At 42.1% G+C, this 17,153-nt stretch overlaps 1 protein-coding gene across 1 annotated transcript in view; it reads left to right on the forward strand.

Moving 5' to 3' along the window:
- Positions 1-12,697: 12,697 nt before the first annotated feature.
- Positions 12,698-17,153, forward strand: part of ATP6V1B1 (ATPase H+ transporting V1 subunit B1) — a 60,305-nt gene continuing 55,849 nt past the window's right edge. Inside the window, exon 1 of the mRNA XM_044301302.1 lies at positions 12,698-12,860. Coding sequence (XP_044157237.1) covers positions 12,752-12,860 — 109 coding nt within the window. The 5' untranslated portion in view covers positions 12,698-12,751. The remainder of the gene's footprint in view (positions 12,861-17,153) is intronic.

Consider the following 17,153-nt stretch of genomic DNA (forward strand, 5'->3'; position numbering starts at 1 on the left):
TACCAGCTGTACATATATAATTATATACAGGAGATACCCAGGTTATACCAGCATGGTCCATATCACTGTATACAAAAAGATGTATAACTTATACCAGCTGTACATATATAATTATATACAGGAGATGCCCAGGTTATACCAGCATGGTCCATATCACTATATACAAGAAGATGTATAACTTATACCAGCTGTACATATATAATTATATACAGGAGATACCCAGGTTATACCAGCTGTACATATATAATTATATACAGGAGATGCCCAGGTTATACCATCATGGTCCATATCACTATATACAAGAAGATGTATAACTTATACCAACTGTACAGATATAATGATATACAGGAGATGCCCAGGTTATACCAGCTGTACATATATAATTATATACAGGAGATACCCAGGTTATACCAGCTGTACATATATAATTATATACAGGAGATGCCCAGGTTATACCATCATGGTCCATATCACTATATACAAGAAGATGTATAACGTATACCAGCTGTACATATATAATTATATACAGGAGATACCCAGGTTATACCAGCATGGTCCATATCACTATATACAAGAAGATGTATAACTTATACCAGCTGTACATGTATAATTATATACAGGAGATACCCAGGTTATACCAGCATGGTCCATATCACTGTATACAAGAAGATGTATAACTTATACCAGCTGTACATATATAATTATATACAGGAGACGCCCAGGTTATACCAGCTGTACATATATAATTATATACAGGAGATACCCAGGTTATACCAGCATGGTCCATATCACTGTATACAAGAAGATGTATAACTTATACCAGCTGTACATATATAATTATATACAGGAGATGCCCAGGTTATACCAGCATGCTCCATATCACTATATACAAGAAGATGTATAACTTATACCAGCTGTACATATATAATTATATACAGGAGATGCCCAGGTTATACCAGCATGGTCATTATCACTATATACAGAAGATGTATAACTTATACCAGCTGTACATATATAATTATATACAGGAGATACCCAGGTTATACCAGCTGTACATATATAATTATATACAGGAGATGCCCAGGTTATACCAGCTGTACATATATAATTATATACAGGAGATACCCAGGTTATACCAGCTGTACATATATAATTATATACAGGAGATGCCCAGGTTATACCAGCATGCTCAATATCACTGTATACAAGAAGATGTATAACTTATACCAGCTGTACATATATAATTATATACAGGAGATGCCCAGGTTATACCAGCTGTACATATATAATTATATACAGGAGATGCCCAGGTTATACCAGCATGGTCCATATTACTGTATACAAGAAGATGTATAACTTATACCAGCTATACATATATAATTATATACAGGAGATGCCCAGGTTATACCAGCATGCTCCATATCACTATATACAAGAAGATGTATAACTTATACCAGCTGTACATATATAATTATATACAGGAGATACCCAGGTTATACCAGCTGTGCATATATAATTATATACAGGAGATGCCCAGGTTATACCAGCATGGTCCATATCACTATATACAAGAAGATGTATAACTTATACCAGCTGTACATATATAATTATATACAGGAGATCCCCAGGTTATACCAGCATGGTCCATATCACTATATACAAGAAGATGTATAACTTATACCAGCTGTACATATATAATTATATACAGGAGATACCCAGGTTATACCAGCTGTACATATATAATTATATACAGGAGATACCCAGGTTATACCAGCTGTACATATATAATTATATACAGGAGATGCCCAGGTTATACCAGCATGCTCCATATCACTATATACAAGAAGATGTATAACTTATACCAACTGTACAGATATAATGATATACAGGAGATGCCCAGGTTATACCAGCTGTACATATATAATTATATACAGGAGATACCCAGGTTATACCAGCATGCTCCATATCACTATATACAAGAAGATGTATAACTTATACCAGCTGTACATATATAATTATATACAGGAGATGCCCAGGTTATACCAGCTGTACATATATAATTATATACAGGAGATACCCAGGTTATACCAGCATGGTCCATATCACTGTATACAAAAAGATGTATAACTTATACCAGCTGTACATATATAATTATATACAGGAGATGCCCAGGTTATACCAGCATGGTCCATATCACTATATACAAGAAGATGTATAACTTATACCAGCTGTACATATATAATTATATACAGGAGATACCCAGGTTATACCAGCTGTACATATATAATTATATACAGGAGATGCCCAGGTTATACCATCATGGTCCATATCACTATATACAAGAAGATGTATAACTTATACCAACTGTACAGATATAATGATATACAGGAGATGCCCAGGTTATACCAGCTGTACATATATAATTATATACAGGAGATACCCAGGTTATACCAGCTGTACATATATAATTATATACAGGAGATGCCCAGGTTATACCATCATGGTCCATATCACTATATACAAGAAGATGTATAACGTATACCAGCTGTACATATATAATTATATACAGGAGATACCCAGGTTATACCAGCATGGTCCATATCACTATATACAAGAAGATGTATAACTTATACCAGCTGTACATGTATAATTATATACAGGAGATACCCAGGTTATACCAGCATGGTCCATATCACTGTATACAAGAAGATGTATAACTTATACCAGCTGTACATATATAATTATATACAGGAGACGCCCAGGTTATACCAGCTGTACATATATAATTATATACAGGAGATACCCAGGTTATACCAGCATGGTCCATATCACTGTATACAAGAAGATGTATAACTTATACCAGCTGTACATATATAATTATATACAGGAGATGCCCAGGTTATACCAGCATGCTCCATATCACTATATACAAGAAGATGTATAACTTATACCAGCTGTACATATATAATTATATACAGGAGATGCCCAGGTTATACCAGCATGGTCATTATCACTATATACAGAAGATGTATAACTTATACCAGCTGTACATATATCATTATATACAGGAGATGCCCAGGTTATACCAGCTGTACATATATAATTATATACAGGAGATACCCAGGTTATACCAGCATGGTCCATATCACTGTATACAAGAAGATGTATAACTTATACCAGCTGTACATATATAATTATATACAGGAGATGCCCAGGTTATACCAGCATGCTCCATATCACTATATACAAGAAGATGTATAACTTATACCAGCTGTACATATATAATTATATACAGGAGATGCCCAGGTTATACCAGCATGGTCATTATCACTATATACAGAAGATGTATAACTTATACCAGCTGTACATATATAATTATATACAGGAGATACCCAGGTTATACCAGCTGTACATATATAATTATATACAGGAGATGCCCAGGTTATACCAGCTGTACATATATAATTATATACAGGAGATACCCAGGTTATACCAGCTGTACATATATAATTATATACAGGAGATGCCCAGGTTATACCAGCATGCTCAATATCACTGTATACAAGAAGATGTATAACTTATACCAGCTGTACATATATAATTATATACAGGAGATGCCCAGGTTATACCAGCTGTACATATATAATTATATACAGGAGATGCCCAGGTTATACCAGCATGGTCCATATTACTGTATACAAGAAGATGTATAACTTATACCAGCTATACATATATAATTATATACAGGAGATGCCCAGGTTATACCAGCATGCTCCATATCACTATATACAAGAAGATGTATAACTTATACCAGCTGTACATATATAATTATATACAGGAGATACCCAGGTTATACCAGCTGTGCATATATAATTATATACAGGAGATGCCCAGGTTATACCAACTGTCTGTATGTGGGTAAGTAACTGGCGCAGTGATAAAAAACAGCGGGTAGTTATTAACGGTACACACTCAGATTGGGTCACTGTCACTAGTGGGGTACCTCAGGGGTCAGTATTGGGCCCTATTCTCTTCAATATATTTATTAATGATCTTGTAGAAGGCTTGCATAGCAAAGTATCAATTTTTGCAGATGACACTAAACTGTGTAAAGTAAATAACACTGAAGAGGACAGTATACTGTATATATATACTACAGAGGACAGTATACTGTATATATACTACAGAGGACAGTATACTGTATATATATCCTATAGAGGACAATATACTGTATATATACTACAGAGGACAGTATACTGTATATATACTACAGGGGACAGTATACTGTACATATACTACAGAGGACAGTATACTGTATATATACTACAGGGGCCAGTATACTGTATATATACTACAGAGGACAGTATACTGTATATATATCCTATAGAGGGCAATATACTGTACATATACTACAGAGGACAGTATACTGTATATATACTACAGAGGACAGTATACTGTATATTCTACAGAGGACAGTATACAGCTACAGAGGGATCTGGATAGATTGGAGGCTTGGGCAGAGAAGTGGCAGATGAGGTTTAACACTGACAAATGTAAGGTTATGCACATGGGAAGGAATAATGCAAGTCACCCGTACATACTAAATGGTAAAACACTGGGTAACACTGACATGGAAAAGGTTCTAGGAATTTTAATAAACAGCAAACTAAGCTGCAAAAACCAGTGTCAGGCAGCTGCTGCCAAGGCCAATAAGATAATGGGTTTCTAAAGTTATTCACTTTAGAAAAAAGATGGGAGGGGAGATCTAATTAATATGTAAAAATATATCAGGGGTCAGTACAGAGATCACTCCCATCATCTATTTATCCCCAGGACTGTGACGAGGGGACATCCTCTGCGTCTGGAGGAAAGAAGGTTTGTACACAAACATAGCAGAGGACTCTTTACGGTAAGAGCAGTGAGACTATGGAGCTCTCTGCCTGAGGAGGTGGTGATGGTGAGTACAATAAAGGAATTCAAGAGGGGCCTGGACGTATTTCTGGAGCGTAATAATATTACAGGCTATAGCTACTAGAGGGGGGTCGCTGATCCAGGGAGTTATTCTGATGCCTGATTGGAGTCGGGAAGGAATTTTTTATTCCCCTAAAGTTAGGAAAATTGGCTTCTACCTCACAGGGTTTCTTTTTTGCCTTCCTCTGGATCAACTTGCAGGATAACAGGCCGAACTGGATGGACAAATGTCTTTCTTTGGCCTTATGTACTATGTTATGTACTATGTTATACCAACTGTACATATATAATTATATACAGGAGATGCCCAGGTTATACCAGCATGCTCCATATCACTATATACAAGAAGATGTATAACTTATACCAGCTGTACATATATAATTATATACAGGAGATACCCAGGTTATACCAGCATGGTCCATATCACTATATACAAGAAGATGTATAACTTATACCAGCTGTACATATATAATTATATACAGGAGATGCCCAGGTTATACCAGCATGGTCCATATCACTATATACAGGAAGATGTATAACTTATACCAGCTGTACATATATAATTATATACAGGAGATACCCAGGTTATACCAGCTGTGCATATATAATTATATACAGGAGATGCCCAGGTTATACCAGCATGGTCCATATCACTATATACAAGAAGATGTATAACTTATACCAGCTGTACATATATAATTATATACAGGAGATGCCCAGGTTATACCAGCATGCTCCATATCACTATATACAAGAAGATGTATAACTTATACCAGCTGTATATATATAATTATATACAGGAGATGCCCAGGTTATACCAGCTGTACATATATAATTATATACAGGAGATGCCCAGGTTATACCAGCTGTTTATATATAATTATATACAGGAGATACCCAGGTTATACCAGCATGGTCCATATCACTATATACAAGAAGATGTATAACTTATACCAGCTGTATATAAATATAATTATATACAGGAGATACCCAGGTTATACCAGCATGGTCCATATCACTATATACAGGAAGATGTATAACTTATACCAGCTGTACATATATAATTATATACAGGAGATACCCAGGTTATACCAGCTGTGCATATATAATTATATACAGGAGATGCCCAGGTTATACCAGCATGGTCCATATCACTATATACAAGAAGATGTATAACTTATACCAGCTGTACATATATAATTATATACAGGACATACCCAGGTTATACCAGCTGTACATACAGGTCCTTCTAAAAAAAATAGCATATTGTGATAAAGTTCATTATTTTCTGTAATGTACTGATAAACATTAGACTTTCATATATTTTAGATTCATTACACACAACTGAAGTAGTTCAAGCCTTTTATTGTTTTAATATTGATGATTTTGGCCACAGCTCATGAAAACCCAAATTTCCTATCTAAAAAAATTAGCATATCATGAAAAGGTTCTCTAAACGAGCCATTAACCTAATCATCTGAATCAACTAATTAACTCTAAACACCTGCAAAAGATTCCTGAGGATTTTACAAACTCCCAGCCTGGTTCATTACCAAAACCGCAATCATGGGTAAGACTGCCGACCTGACTGCTGTCCAGAAGGCCATCATTGACACCCTCAAGCAAAGAGGGTAAGACACAGAAAGACATGTCTGAAGGAATAGGCTGTTCCCAGAGTGCTGTATCAAGGCCCCTCAGTGGGAAGTCTGTGGGAAGGAAAGTGTGGCAGAAAACGCTGCACAACGAGAAGAGGTGACCGGACCCTGAGGAAGATTGTGGAGAAGGACCGATTCCAGACCTTAGGGGACCTGCGGAAGCAGTGGACTGAGTCTGGAGTAGAAACATACAGAGCCCCCGTGTACAGGCGTGTGCAGGACATGGGCTACAGGTGCCGCATTCCCCAGAAACAGCGGCAGAAGCGCCTGACCTGGGCTACAGAGAAGCAGCACTGGACTGTTGCATGTCATTCGGAAATCAAGGTGCCAGAGTCTGGAGGAAGACTGGGGAGAGGGAAATGCCAAAATGCCTGAAGTCCAGTGTCAAGTACCCACAGTCAGTGATGGTCTGGGGGGCCATGTCAGCTGCTGGTGTTGGTCCACTGTGTTTTATCAAGGGCAGGGTCAATGCAGCCGCTATCAGGAGATTTTGGAGCACTTCATGCTTCCATCTGCTGAAAAGCTTTATGGAGATGAAGATGTCATTTTTCAGCACGACCTGGCACCTGCTCACAGCGCCAACACCACTGGTAAATGGTTTACTGACCATGGTATTACTGGGCTCAATTGGCCTGCCAACTCTCCTGACCTGAACCCCATAGAGAATCTGTGGGATATTGGGAAGAGAAAGTTGAGAGATGCAAGACCCAACACTCTGGATGAGCTTAAGGCCGCTATCGAAGCCTCCTGGGCCTCCATAACACCTCAGCAGTGCCACAGGCTGATTGCCTCCATGCCACGCCGCATTGAAGCATCCTGGGCCTCCATACCACCTCAGCAGTGCCACAGGCTGATTGCCTCCATGCCACGCCGCATTGAAGCCTCCTGGGCCTCCATAACACCTCAGCAGTGCCACAGGCTGATGCCTCCATGCCACGCCGCATTGAAGCATCCTGGGCCTCCATAACCCCTCAGCAGTGCCACAGGCTGATTGCCTCCATGCCACGCCGCATTGAAGCATCCTGGGCCTCCATAACACCTCAGCAGTGCCACAGGCTGATTGCCTTCATGCCACGCCGCATTGAAGCCTCCTGGGCCTCCATAACACCTCAGCAGTGCCACAGGCTGATTGCCTCCATGCCACGCCGCATTGAAGCCTCCTGGGCCTCCATAACCCCTCAGCAGTGCCACAGGCTGAGTGCCTCCATGCCACGCCGCATTGAAGCATCCTGGGCCTCCATAACACCTCAGCAGTGCCACAGGCTGATTGCCTCCATGCCACGCCGCATTGAAGCCTCCTGGGCCTCCATAACACCTCAGCAGTGCCACAGGCTGATTGCCTCCATGCCACGCCGCAGTGAAGCAGTGATTTCTGCAAAAGGATTCCCGACCAAGTATTGAGTGCATAACTGAACATCATTATTTGAAGGTTGACTTTTTTTGTATTAAAAACACTTTTCTTTTATTGGTCGGATGAAATATGCAAATTTTTTGAGATAGGAATTTTGGGTTTTCATGAGCTGTGGCCAAAATCATCAATATTAAAACAATAAAAGGCTTGAACTACTTCAGTTGTGTGTAATGAATCTAAAATATATGAAAGTCTAATGTTTATCAGCACATTACAGAAAATAATGAACTTTATCACAATATGCTAATTTTTTTTAGAAGGACCTGTATATAATTATATACAGGAGATGCCCAGGTTATACCAGCTGTACATATATAATTATATACAGGAGATGCCCAGGTTATACCAGCATGGTCCATATCACTATATAGAAGAGTATCTATATCTCATACCATCTGTAAATATATACTGTATATATATATATAAACACACACATATAATAAACCAAGCCGGTCCCTGCTCTAGGTCTCGCTGTCCTAATTCGCCATCATGCGCCGGTGTCTGATCGCAGTGTGTATCTCGCCCCTTTATAATATACATTGTCTTCTGGGCACGGACTCTGAGTCTGACATCTGTGACTCACTTACTCGGAGATGGTTGTGCGGAAAGCTAGATAAATGTAGGTGATTATAGCGCAGCCAGTGTGACTGCTGAACAGGTTCTTCCACTTTAGATGTTTCCATAGGGCGTACGGAGAAGAGTCTTGTTATGACATTATATTATGTGCATTGTCTTTCCCTCGTGTTGTTAGAAGTAATATTTATAGTGGTCAGTAACGAGTAAAATGTTGTCGCTTCTCTCTGGGAGCGCAGACAATCAGGTTTTGTTGTACCAGGACATAAGGGAAAGTAAGGTCCTCTGCGTTCTCCTTGAGGACTACACGTGTCCTGAAAGTCTTCTTTATCTAAATGCTTACATAAAATTGTCAAGTTGAGAAAACCCATGTTGATACCCTCTATTAGGGTCTGACCCTTCAAGATCCTCATTTCTCTCTGGAGGGTCCTGTCCTAGGTTTCACAGATTACCATTTACCAATTAAAATGTGTTATGGCAGTGGATGTGGAACCACATTGTCAACCAACAGATTTGCCATTATGCTACTCCTAAGGGCCTTATCCTGGCACCTTCCTGGTTTTCATCCTTTATCTTCTGTATATTGCTCCAGGGAAACCACCAGGCCGCTACCTCCTGGAGTTGTCTCTGTGTCATTGAAACTGACTCTAGGGGGCCACTTTGAAGCACCAAGGGATCAGGCAAAAACATAGCCAGGGACAAGCTGAGGTTGAGGCAGGAAGAGTATGAGCAATCCCATAAAGAGTGTGAAGTCAGGGCAGGCAGTGAAGGGTCAATACAAAGGTCAGGCATAGGTCAGGTCAGGCAACAGAGGAAATGGGCAGAAGTTGGTACACAGGCAAACAAATACAACACGCCTTAGCACTTAGGAACTAGCAAGCTAAGAACCTATTGCTCAGGCACCTTCCCACAGGAAAAGCTGCCTAAGGTACTCCAAGGTCAGTGACCAGTAGACCTTTCCAGTAAGAAATTTTTTGAAAATTTGCCCCTGACAAGGCTACCAGTTATTTTTTGTCCTCTTCCTCCAAGACTATAGCAGAAGAAGACCTTATATTATTGCTTGTAGATGCCAATGCACAGCAGGGGGTCATGTGTCATTTCTGTGTCACAGTAAAATTAACCCCTTCCTGTACGCCACCATACTTGAATGTCAGAAATCGGATCTTTAAAGATGGCAGCCGGTTGTGAGCACAGAAGGCACTATAGCTATACCCGGGGCTAATGTCTACGGTAATGCCGATAATGCAGACAAGAAACCACTCAGATACTGGTCAATTGCTCTTCCAGGGTCTGAACGGCTCCCCCATGTGGAGATCGAGGAAGCCGTTCATTGTCTACAAAAGTCTGGGTTTCTCTGAAGCTGTAGCTCTTATGGAGGCTGGCAGGTATCATGTAATACCAACATCCTCACAAGCCTAGGGGTCAATACCAACATCATTGGTGGTCTTGTGTATTGAAAAGGCAATGTCAATATCCCTGGTGGTTCCAGGTAATAAAGTCGTTAATGTAAATATCCCTGGGGGTCTAGGGTTAGAAGGGGATAACATGGTTTAAACAGTGAAGGATTTAATGTCTGTCTATATTTAAAGTGAACCTATGGAAAGAACTTACCTTGTGTCCTCCTTTTTATTTTTTTAGCTGCATATCCACTTATTCCCAGACTCGTCTTCTGCCATCCAAGATGGCCACCCCATTTCACAGTCTATCTGATGCACACTGATGCATTGGTAGCCCAAGACAGTTCCTACTTGTCCAGCTCTTGGATCGGCCAGCATTATTCACGTGAGCAGCGATGGACAATCTAAGGGCAGCAGGAAGTGTCTTGGGGCACCAGATGCAAAATATCCATCAGGCAGTCTAAGTGTGGCCATCTTGGCAGGAGAGGAGCCCGGGATTTGACAGACTTTAGCTAAAAAGATGAAAAGGAGGGTATCACGTAAGCGTATTGTTTGTGTCGCTGTTAATAAGGGTCGCTTTAATGTCAGCACCCCTGGTGTTCTGGGGCATTAAGGGTTTAATAAGGGGGTAATGTCAGCATCCATGGTGAACCGGTTTAGTAAGGGGGCAATGTCAGCACCCCTGATGTTCTGGGGCATTAAGGGTCTAGGAGTTACTGGCATCATTCTAGGTGGCCCAGTGCTAGAAGAGAGTTAATGCTAGAGTTTGGGTGTTTAGTCATACCTTGTATCTGCTGCTCCTCACCTCCAAAAGCTCCATAGAGAGAGAGAGAGAAATTGAGAGAACCGAGAGAACCACCCTTCCCTCTAATTGAACTCAAGGTTCACTTTGAAGTCAGCACCCATGGTGTTCTGGAGCAGTGAAGGGTTATTGTCAGCATCCATGGTGAACCTGTTCAGAACGGGGGTAATGTCAGCCTTCTGGTGTTCTGGGGCAGTGAGGGGTTAATATCAGCATCCATGGTGAACCCGTTTAGTAAGGGGGTAATGTCAGCCTCCTGGTGTTCTGGGCAAGTCAGGAGTTACTGGCAGCATTCAAAGTGGCCTAGGGCTAGACAAGGTTAATTCTGGAGGTCTAGTAGGGTGTGGGGGTTAGTCATGCCTTGTATCTGGTGCTCCTCACCTCCAAAAGCTTCATGGAGAGGGAGAAATAGAGAGAACCACTCTTCTCTCTAATCAAACTGAAGGGTCACTATGATGTCAGCACCCCTGGTGTTCTCGGGCAGTGAGAGGTCAATGTCAGCATCCATGGTGAATCAGTTTAGTAAGGGGGTAAAGTCAGCCTCCTGGTGCTCTGGGGAAGTAAGGGGTTAATGTCAGCATCCATGGTGAACCCGTTTAGTAAGGGGGTAATGTCAGCCTCCTGGTGTTCTAGGCAAGTCAGGAGTTACTGGCAGCATTCTAGGTGGCCTAGGGCTAGACAGGGTTAACGCTGGAGGTCTAGTAGGGTGTGGGGGCTAGTCATGCCTTGTAGCTGGTGCTCCTCACTTCCAGAAGCTCCATGGAGAGGGAGAAATAGAGAACCACACTTCCCTCTAATCAAACTGAAGGTTTACTTTGATGTCAGCACCTCTGGTGTTCTCGGGCAGTGAGAGGTCAATGTCAGCATCCATGGTGAACCAGTTTAGTAAGGGGGTAATATCAGCCTCCTGGTGTTCTGGGGCAGTAATGGGTTAATACCAGCATCCATGGTGAACCCATTTAGTAAGGGGGTAATGTCAGCCTCCTGGTGTTCTGGGCAAGTCAGGAGTTACTTTCAGCATTCTAGGTGGCCTAGGGCTAGACAGGGTTAACACTGGAGGTCTAGCAGAGTGAGGGTGCTTAGTCATGCCTTGTATCTGGTGCTCCTAACCTCCAGAAGTTCCATGGAGAGAGATAACTATAGAGACACACTCTTCTCTCTAATTAAACGGAAGGGTCACTTTGATGTCAGCCCCCCTGGTGTTCTGGGGCAGTGAGGGGTTAATATCAGCATCCATGGTGAACCCGTTTAGTAAGGGGGTAATGTCAGCCTCCTGGTGTTCTGGGGCAGTGAGGGGTTAATATCAGCATCCATGGTGAACCCGTTTAGTAAGGGGGTAATGTCAGCCTCCTGGTGTTCTGGGCAAGTCAGGAGTTACTGGCAGCATTCTAGGTGGCCTAGGGCTAGACAGGGTTAACGCTGGAGGTCTAGTAGGGTGTGGGGGCTAGTCATGCCTTGTAGCTGGTGCTCCTCACCTCCAGAAGCTCCATGGAGAGAGAGAAATAGAGAGGACCGCTCTTCCCTCTAAGCCCCCCTTAGCTGACAGCCATCTCTCCTAACCCCACATACATGCATGCTCAACTGTGTTTTCAGTAGGGAGTTAACCCCTGCCATACTGACATGCATCTGCTCTACAGATCCAGTCACTGACCACTCCTGCTGATGACTGGTGGTATAATTAAGGGGGGGGGGGGGGGTCATTATAGGAGCCAGGACTACTCCTGTATGAAGGTGCATTGGGGAGGGGTTCTCCTTTAAGCAGTGGTGGCAGGAGTTGAGGCGAAGCCATTGTGGGCAGTGATGTGTGTCGGTTTACAGTACACAGCAATGTTCTGGGCAGGTGGATCTGGAGAAGGTCAGTCTCACCTGGATGATGGGTGTAGTAGACACAGGAGCCCTGCCTATATAACAGACACAGCAGCACGCTCACTGCGCACACAGCATGGCTACCAAAGTGGAGATGAGAGTCAATGGCCACCAAGACCACATGGCAGCAGCCAGGGAACACGCCATGGCCGTCACCCGAAATTACATTTCCCACCCCAGACTCTGTAAGTACCTGACATGTGCTAGAACTACAAGTCCCAGCAATCCTTGACAGTACCTCTCACTGTGTAACTAGTAGACTATCTGCACAGGCGGGAAAAAGCTGCCCTCATTTACTGATGATCTGGGAGATTGTTATATAGTCAGTGTATCTAAGCTTACCATGTGTGATACTGTCTGGTGTATCTAAGCCTATAACCTGTGATACTGTCTGGTGTATCTAAGCCTGTCATGTGTGATACTGTCTAGTGTATCTAAGCCTACCATGTGTGATACTGTCTGGTGTATGTAAGCCTACCATGTGTGATACTGTCTGGTGTATCTAAGCCTATAATGTGTGATACTGTCTAGTGTATCTAAGCCTATAACGTGTGATACTGTCTAGTGTATCTAAGCCTGTCATGTGTGATACTGTCTAGTGTATCTAAGCCTGTCATGTGTGATAATGTCTAGTTCATCTAAGCCTGTCATGTGTGATACTGTTCTGTGTATCTAAGCCTGTCATGCGTGATACTGTTCTGTGTATCTAAGCCTATAATGTCTGATACTGTCTAGTGTATGTAAGCCTATAACGTGTGATACTGTCTAGTGTATCTAAGCCTGTCATGTGTGATACTGTTCTGTGTATCTAAGCCTGTCATGTGTGATACTGTTCTGTGTATCTAAGCCTATAACGTGTGATACTGTCTAGTGTATCTAAGCCTGTCATGTGTGATACTGTTCTGTGTATCTAAGCCTGTCATGTGTGATACTGTCTAGTGTATCTAAGCCTGTCATGTGTGATACTGTTCTGTGTATCTAAGCCTGTCATGTGTGATACTGTATAGTGTATGTAAGCCTATAACGTGTGATACTGTTCTGTGTATCTAAGCCTACCATGTGTGATACTGTCTAGTGTATGTAAGCCTATAATGTGTGATACTGTCTAGTGTATCTAAGCCTGTCATGTGCAATACTGCTCTGTGTATCGCAGCCTATAATGTGTGATACTGTCTAGTGTATCTAAGCCTGTCATGTGTGATACTGTTCTGTGTATCTAAGCCTATAACGTGTGATACTGTCTAGTGTATCTAAGCCTGTCATGTGTGATACTGTTCTGTGTATCTAAGCCTGTCATGTGTGATACTGTTCTGTGTATCTAAGCCTATAACGTGTGATACTGTCTAGTGTATCTAAGCCTGTCATGTGTGATACTGTTCTGTGTATCTAAGCCTGTCATGTGTGATACTGTTCTGTGTATCTAAGCCTATAACGTGTGATACTGTTCTGTGTATCTAAGCCTGTTATGTGTGATACTGTTCTGTGTATCTAAGCCTATAACGTGTGATACTGTCTAGTGTATCTAAGCCTATAACGTGTGATACTGTCTAGTGTATCTAAGCCTATAACGTGTGATACTGTCTAGTGTATCTAAACCTATAACGTGTGATACAGTCTAGTGTATCTCAGCCTATCATGTGTGATACTGTCTGATATATCTCAGCCTATCATGTGAGATACTGTCTAGTGTATCTCAGCCTATCATGTGTGATACTGTCTGATATATCTCAGCTTATCATGTGTGATACTGTCTAGTGTATCTCAGCCTATCATGTGAGATACTGTCTGATGTACCTCAGCCTATCATGTGTGATACTGTCTGATATATCTCAGCCTATCATGTGAGATACTGTCTAGTCTATCTCAGCCTATCATGTGTGATACTGTCTAGTGTATCTCAGCCTATCATGTGAGATACTGTCTAGTGTATCTCAGCCTATCATGTGAGATACTGTCTAGTGTATCTCAGCCTATCATGTGAGATACTGTCTAGTGTATCTCAGCCTATCATGTGAGATACTGTCTAGTGTATCTCAGCCTATCATGTGAGATACTGTCTAGTGTATCTCAGCCTATCATGTGAGATACTGTCTAGTGTATCTCAGCCTATCATGTGAGATACTGTCTAGTGTATCTCAGCCTATCATGTGAGATACTGTCTAGTGTATCTCAGCCTATCATGTGAGATACTGTCTAGTGTATCTCAGCCTATCATGTGAGATACTGTCTAGTGTATCTCAGCCTATCATGTGAGATACTGTCTAGTGTATCTCAGCCTATCATGTGAGATACTGTCTAGTGTATCTCAGCCTATCATGTGAGATACTGTCTAGTGTATCTCAGCCTATCATGTGAGATACTGTCTAGTGTATCTCAGCCTATCATGTGTGATACTGTCTAGTGTATCTCAGCCTATCATGTGAGATACTGTCTAGTGTATCTCAGCCTATCATGTGAGATACTGTCTAGTGTATCTCAGCCTATCATGTGAGATACTGTCTAGTGTATCTCAGCCTATCATGTGAGATACTGTCTAGTGTATCTCAGCCTATCATGTGTGATACTGTCTGATGTATCTCAGCCTATCATGTGTGATACTGTCTGATGTATCTCAGCCTATCATGTGTGATACTGTCTGATGTACCTCAGCCTATCATGTGTGATTCAGTCCGGTGTATCTCAGCCTACCCTGTGCAGACAATGCCCCATGACCTGCCATATAATTCTGGGCTAATATCTGTGGGGGTTGGGGGCCACCTGTGGTCCTGGCCCGGCACCAGGGGGCTGAGGTCAGCGGCTCCCCCATCAGGCCGGAATGGAAGTTGGCAGCAGTTTGCCATTCATTAGCGGGGCTGGGGGTGAAGTAATTCCAGCATCTCACCATCTGGTCATTAGCTGCGGGGGCAGCGGTCAGCTCCGCATAATTAGAGCAGCCACACAATTAGCATCTTGTCTACACCTCGCAGTAATCAGAGCGCCCTCCCTGCCCAAACATCCCCAGACCCCTCATCTGGCCAGCAAGAGAGATAGATAGAAGGATGGATAGAAGGATAGATAGATAGAAGGATAGATAGACAGACAGACAGACAGACAGACAGACAGACAGATAGATAGATGGATAGATAGATAGATAGATACTATAAAAGAAAAGACAGAAAGCAAATCCTCCCAGACCATTGGCTCTAGGTCCAAGTATCAAAAAGGCAAAAAGGGACAGCACTCCAAGTCAGGGGAATGGTGGTGGACCTGTTTTTATTCACCCTAGATAGATGATGGAAGGAAGATAGATATGAGAGATAGATATGAGATAAATAGATAGATATTTTCTTTTCTTTGTTCTTAGTGGCATTTTGGTCACTTCAGATTCTTCCTGGCCATTCTTGAGACATAAAGAATTTGGGGGACTCGGGGCGGGGTCCATGCAGCTGTGTTACTTGTTTCCTGGATGATCTCAAGCAGACCTGATTCCATGTGACATAATTCTTATAGGAGTACGGGGTCCCGCGGCTCATGGCTTCTCCTCTATCACATACCATGCCTGATGGTGTGAAAATGATTAGCAGCTCATTACTGCGCCTCAGCTCTCTGCTTCATCAAACCTGATTGTTCTCCTCGAAACATCTTCTTTTTCATCTTTTTTCGGCTGTTCATAGCTTGATCTGGTCATAACCTAGACACCTTTGGATGGCCAAACGGGACGACTTAGACCATTTTCTGGTTACCATTGGCCCCCCTTTCTTGACTTAAAAGAACGTGACAAATGCGGTCCGCAACTCCGCACTACTGTGGTCAGCCTTGGTCATCAATATTTCCCAATTTGTTAGGGACTGAAGACCCTGTCCTTCTACTCAAGGGATTCATTTTCTATAATAAAAGGGTTCCCTACAGTTTTATTTTTCAAGTACTCTTAGGCTATGTTCACATATGTTGGCTTTGACATGGAAATTCACACCAGCTCTGACCACAGTCTGTATCCCATGCATCTGAATGGGTTTTCCACAACTCTGTTCTCATGCAGTGGGAATTTTCGATGCAGATTTTTGGTGGTCCTAGGGATTTTTCATGGCTTCCACAGAGAAGAGAGTCTCCTTGGCTGAAATTTGAGGGTCAACCTAGGATTTGGGCCTGTCCCCCCTGGTTTGAAAGGCGCAGCAGTTTTAGATGTCCATTCAGCTCTGTTTAACTGATGGAGATAGCTGAGAACAGAGCGCTTGAGGTCTTGGTCTTTAGGACTCAGTGTTTTTGTACATTACATGGACAGCCTAAGTACCTGATCAATGGAGGTTCCAGCAGTAGGACATGATGGGATCCGCTTATCATCAGGTAACCTATCTAGCAAGAAAGACTTGACTTGTAATTGTCCCATCCAGAGTGTCTCATGTGAGGTGCCTTGTGAGTGGCTGCTCTAAAGTCATGGCTTCTCCCAGTAATGATCTTCAGGTATAAGCATGGTAAAAGTGTTCTTCATCTGATGAAAG

This window comes from Bufo gargarizans, chromosome 1 (assembly GCF_014858855.1).
Source record: "Bufo gargarizans isolate SCDJY-AF-19 chromosome 1, ASM1485885v1, whole genome shotgun sequence".
Lineage (NCBI taxonomy): Eukaryota > Metazoa > Chordata > Amphibia > Anura > Bufonidae > Bufo > Bufo gargarizans.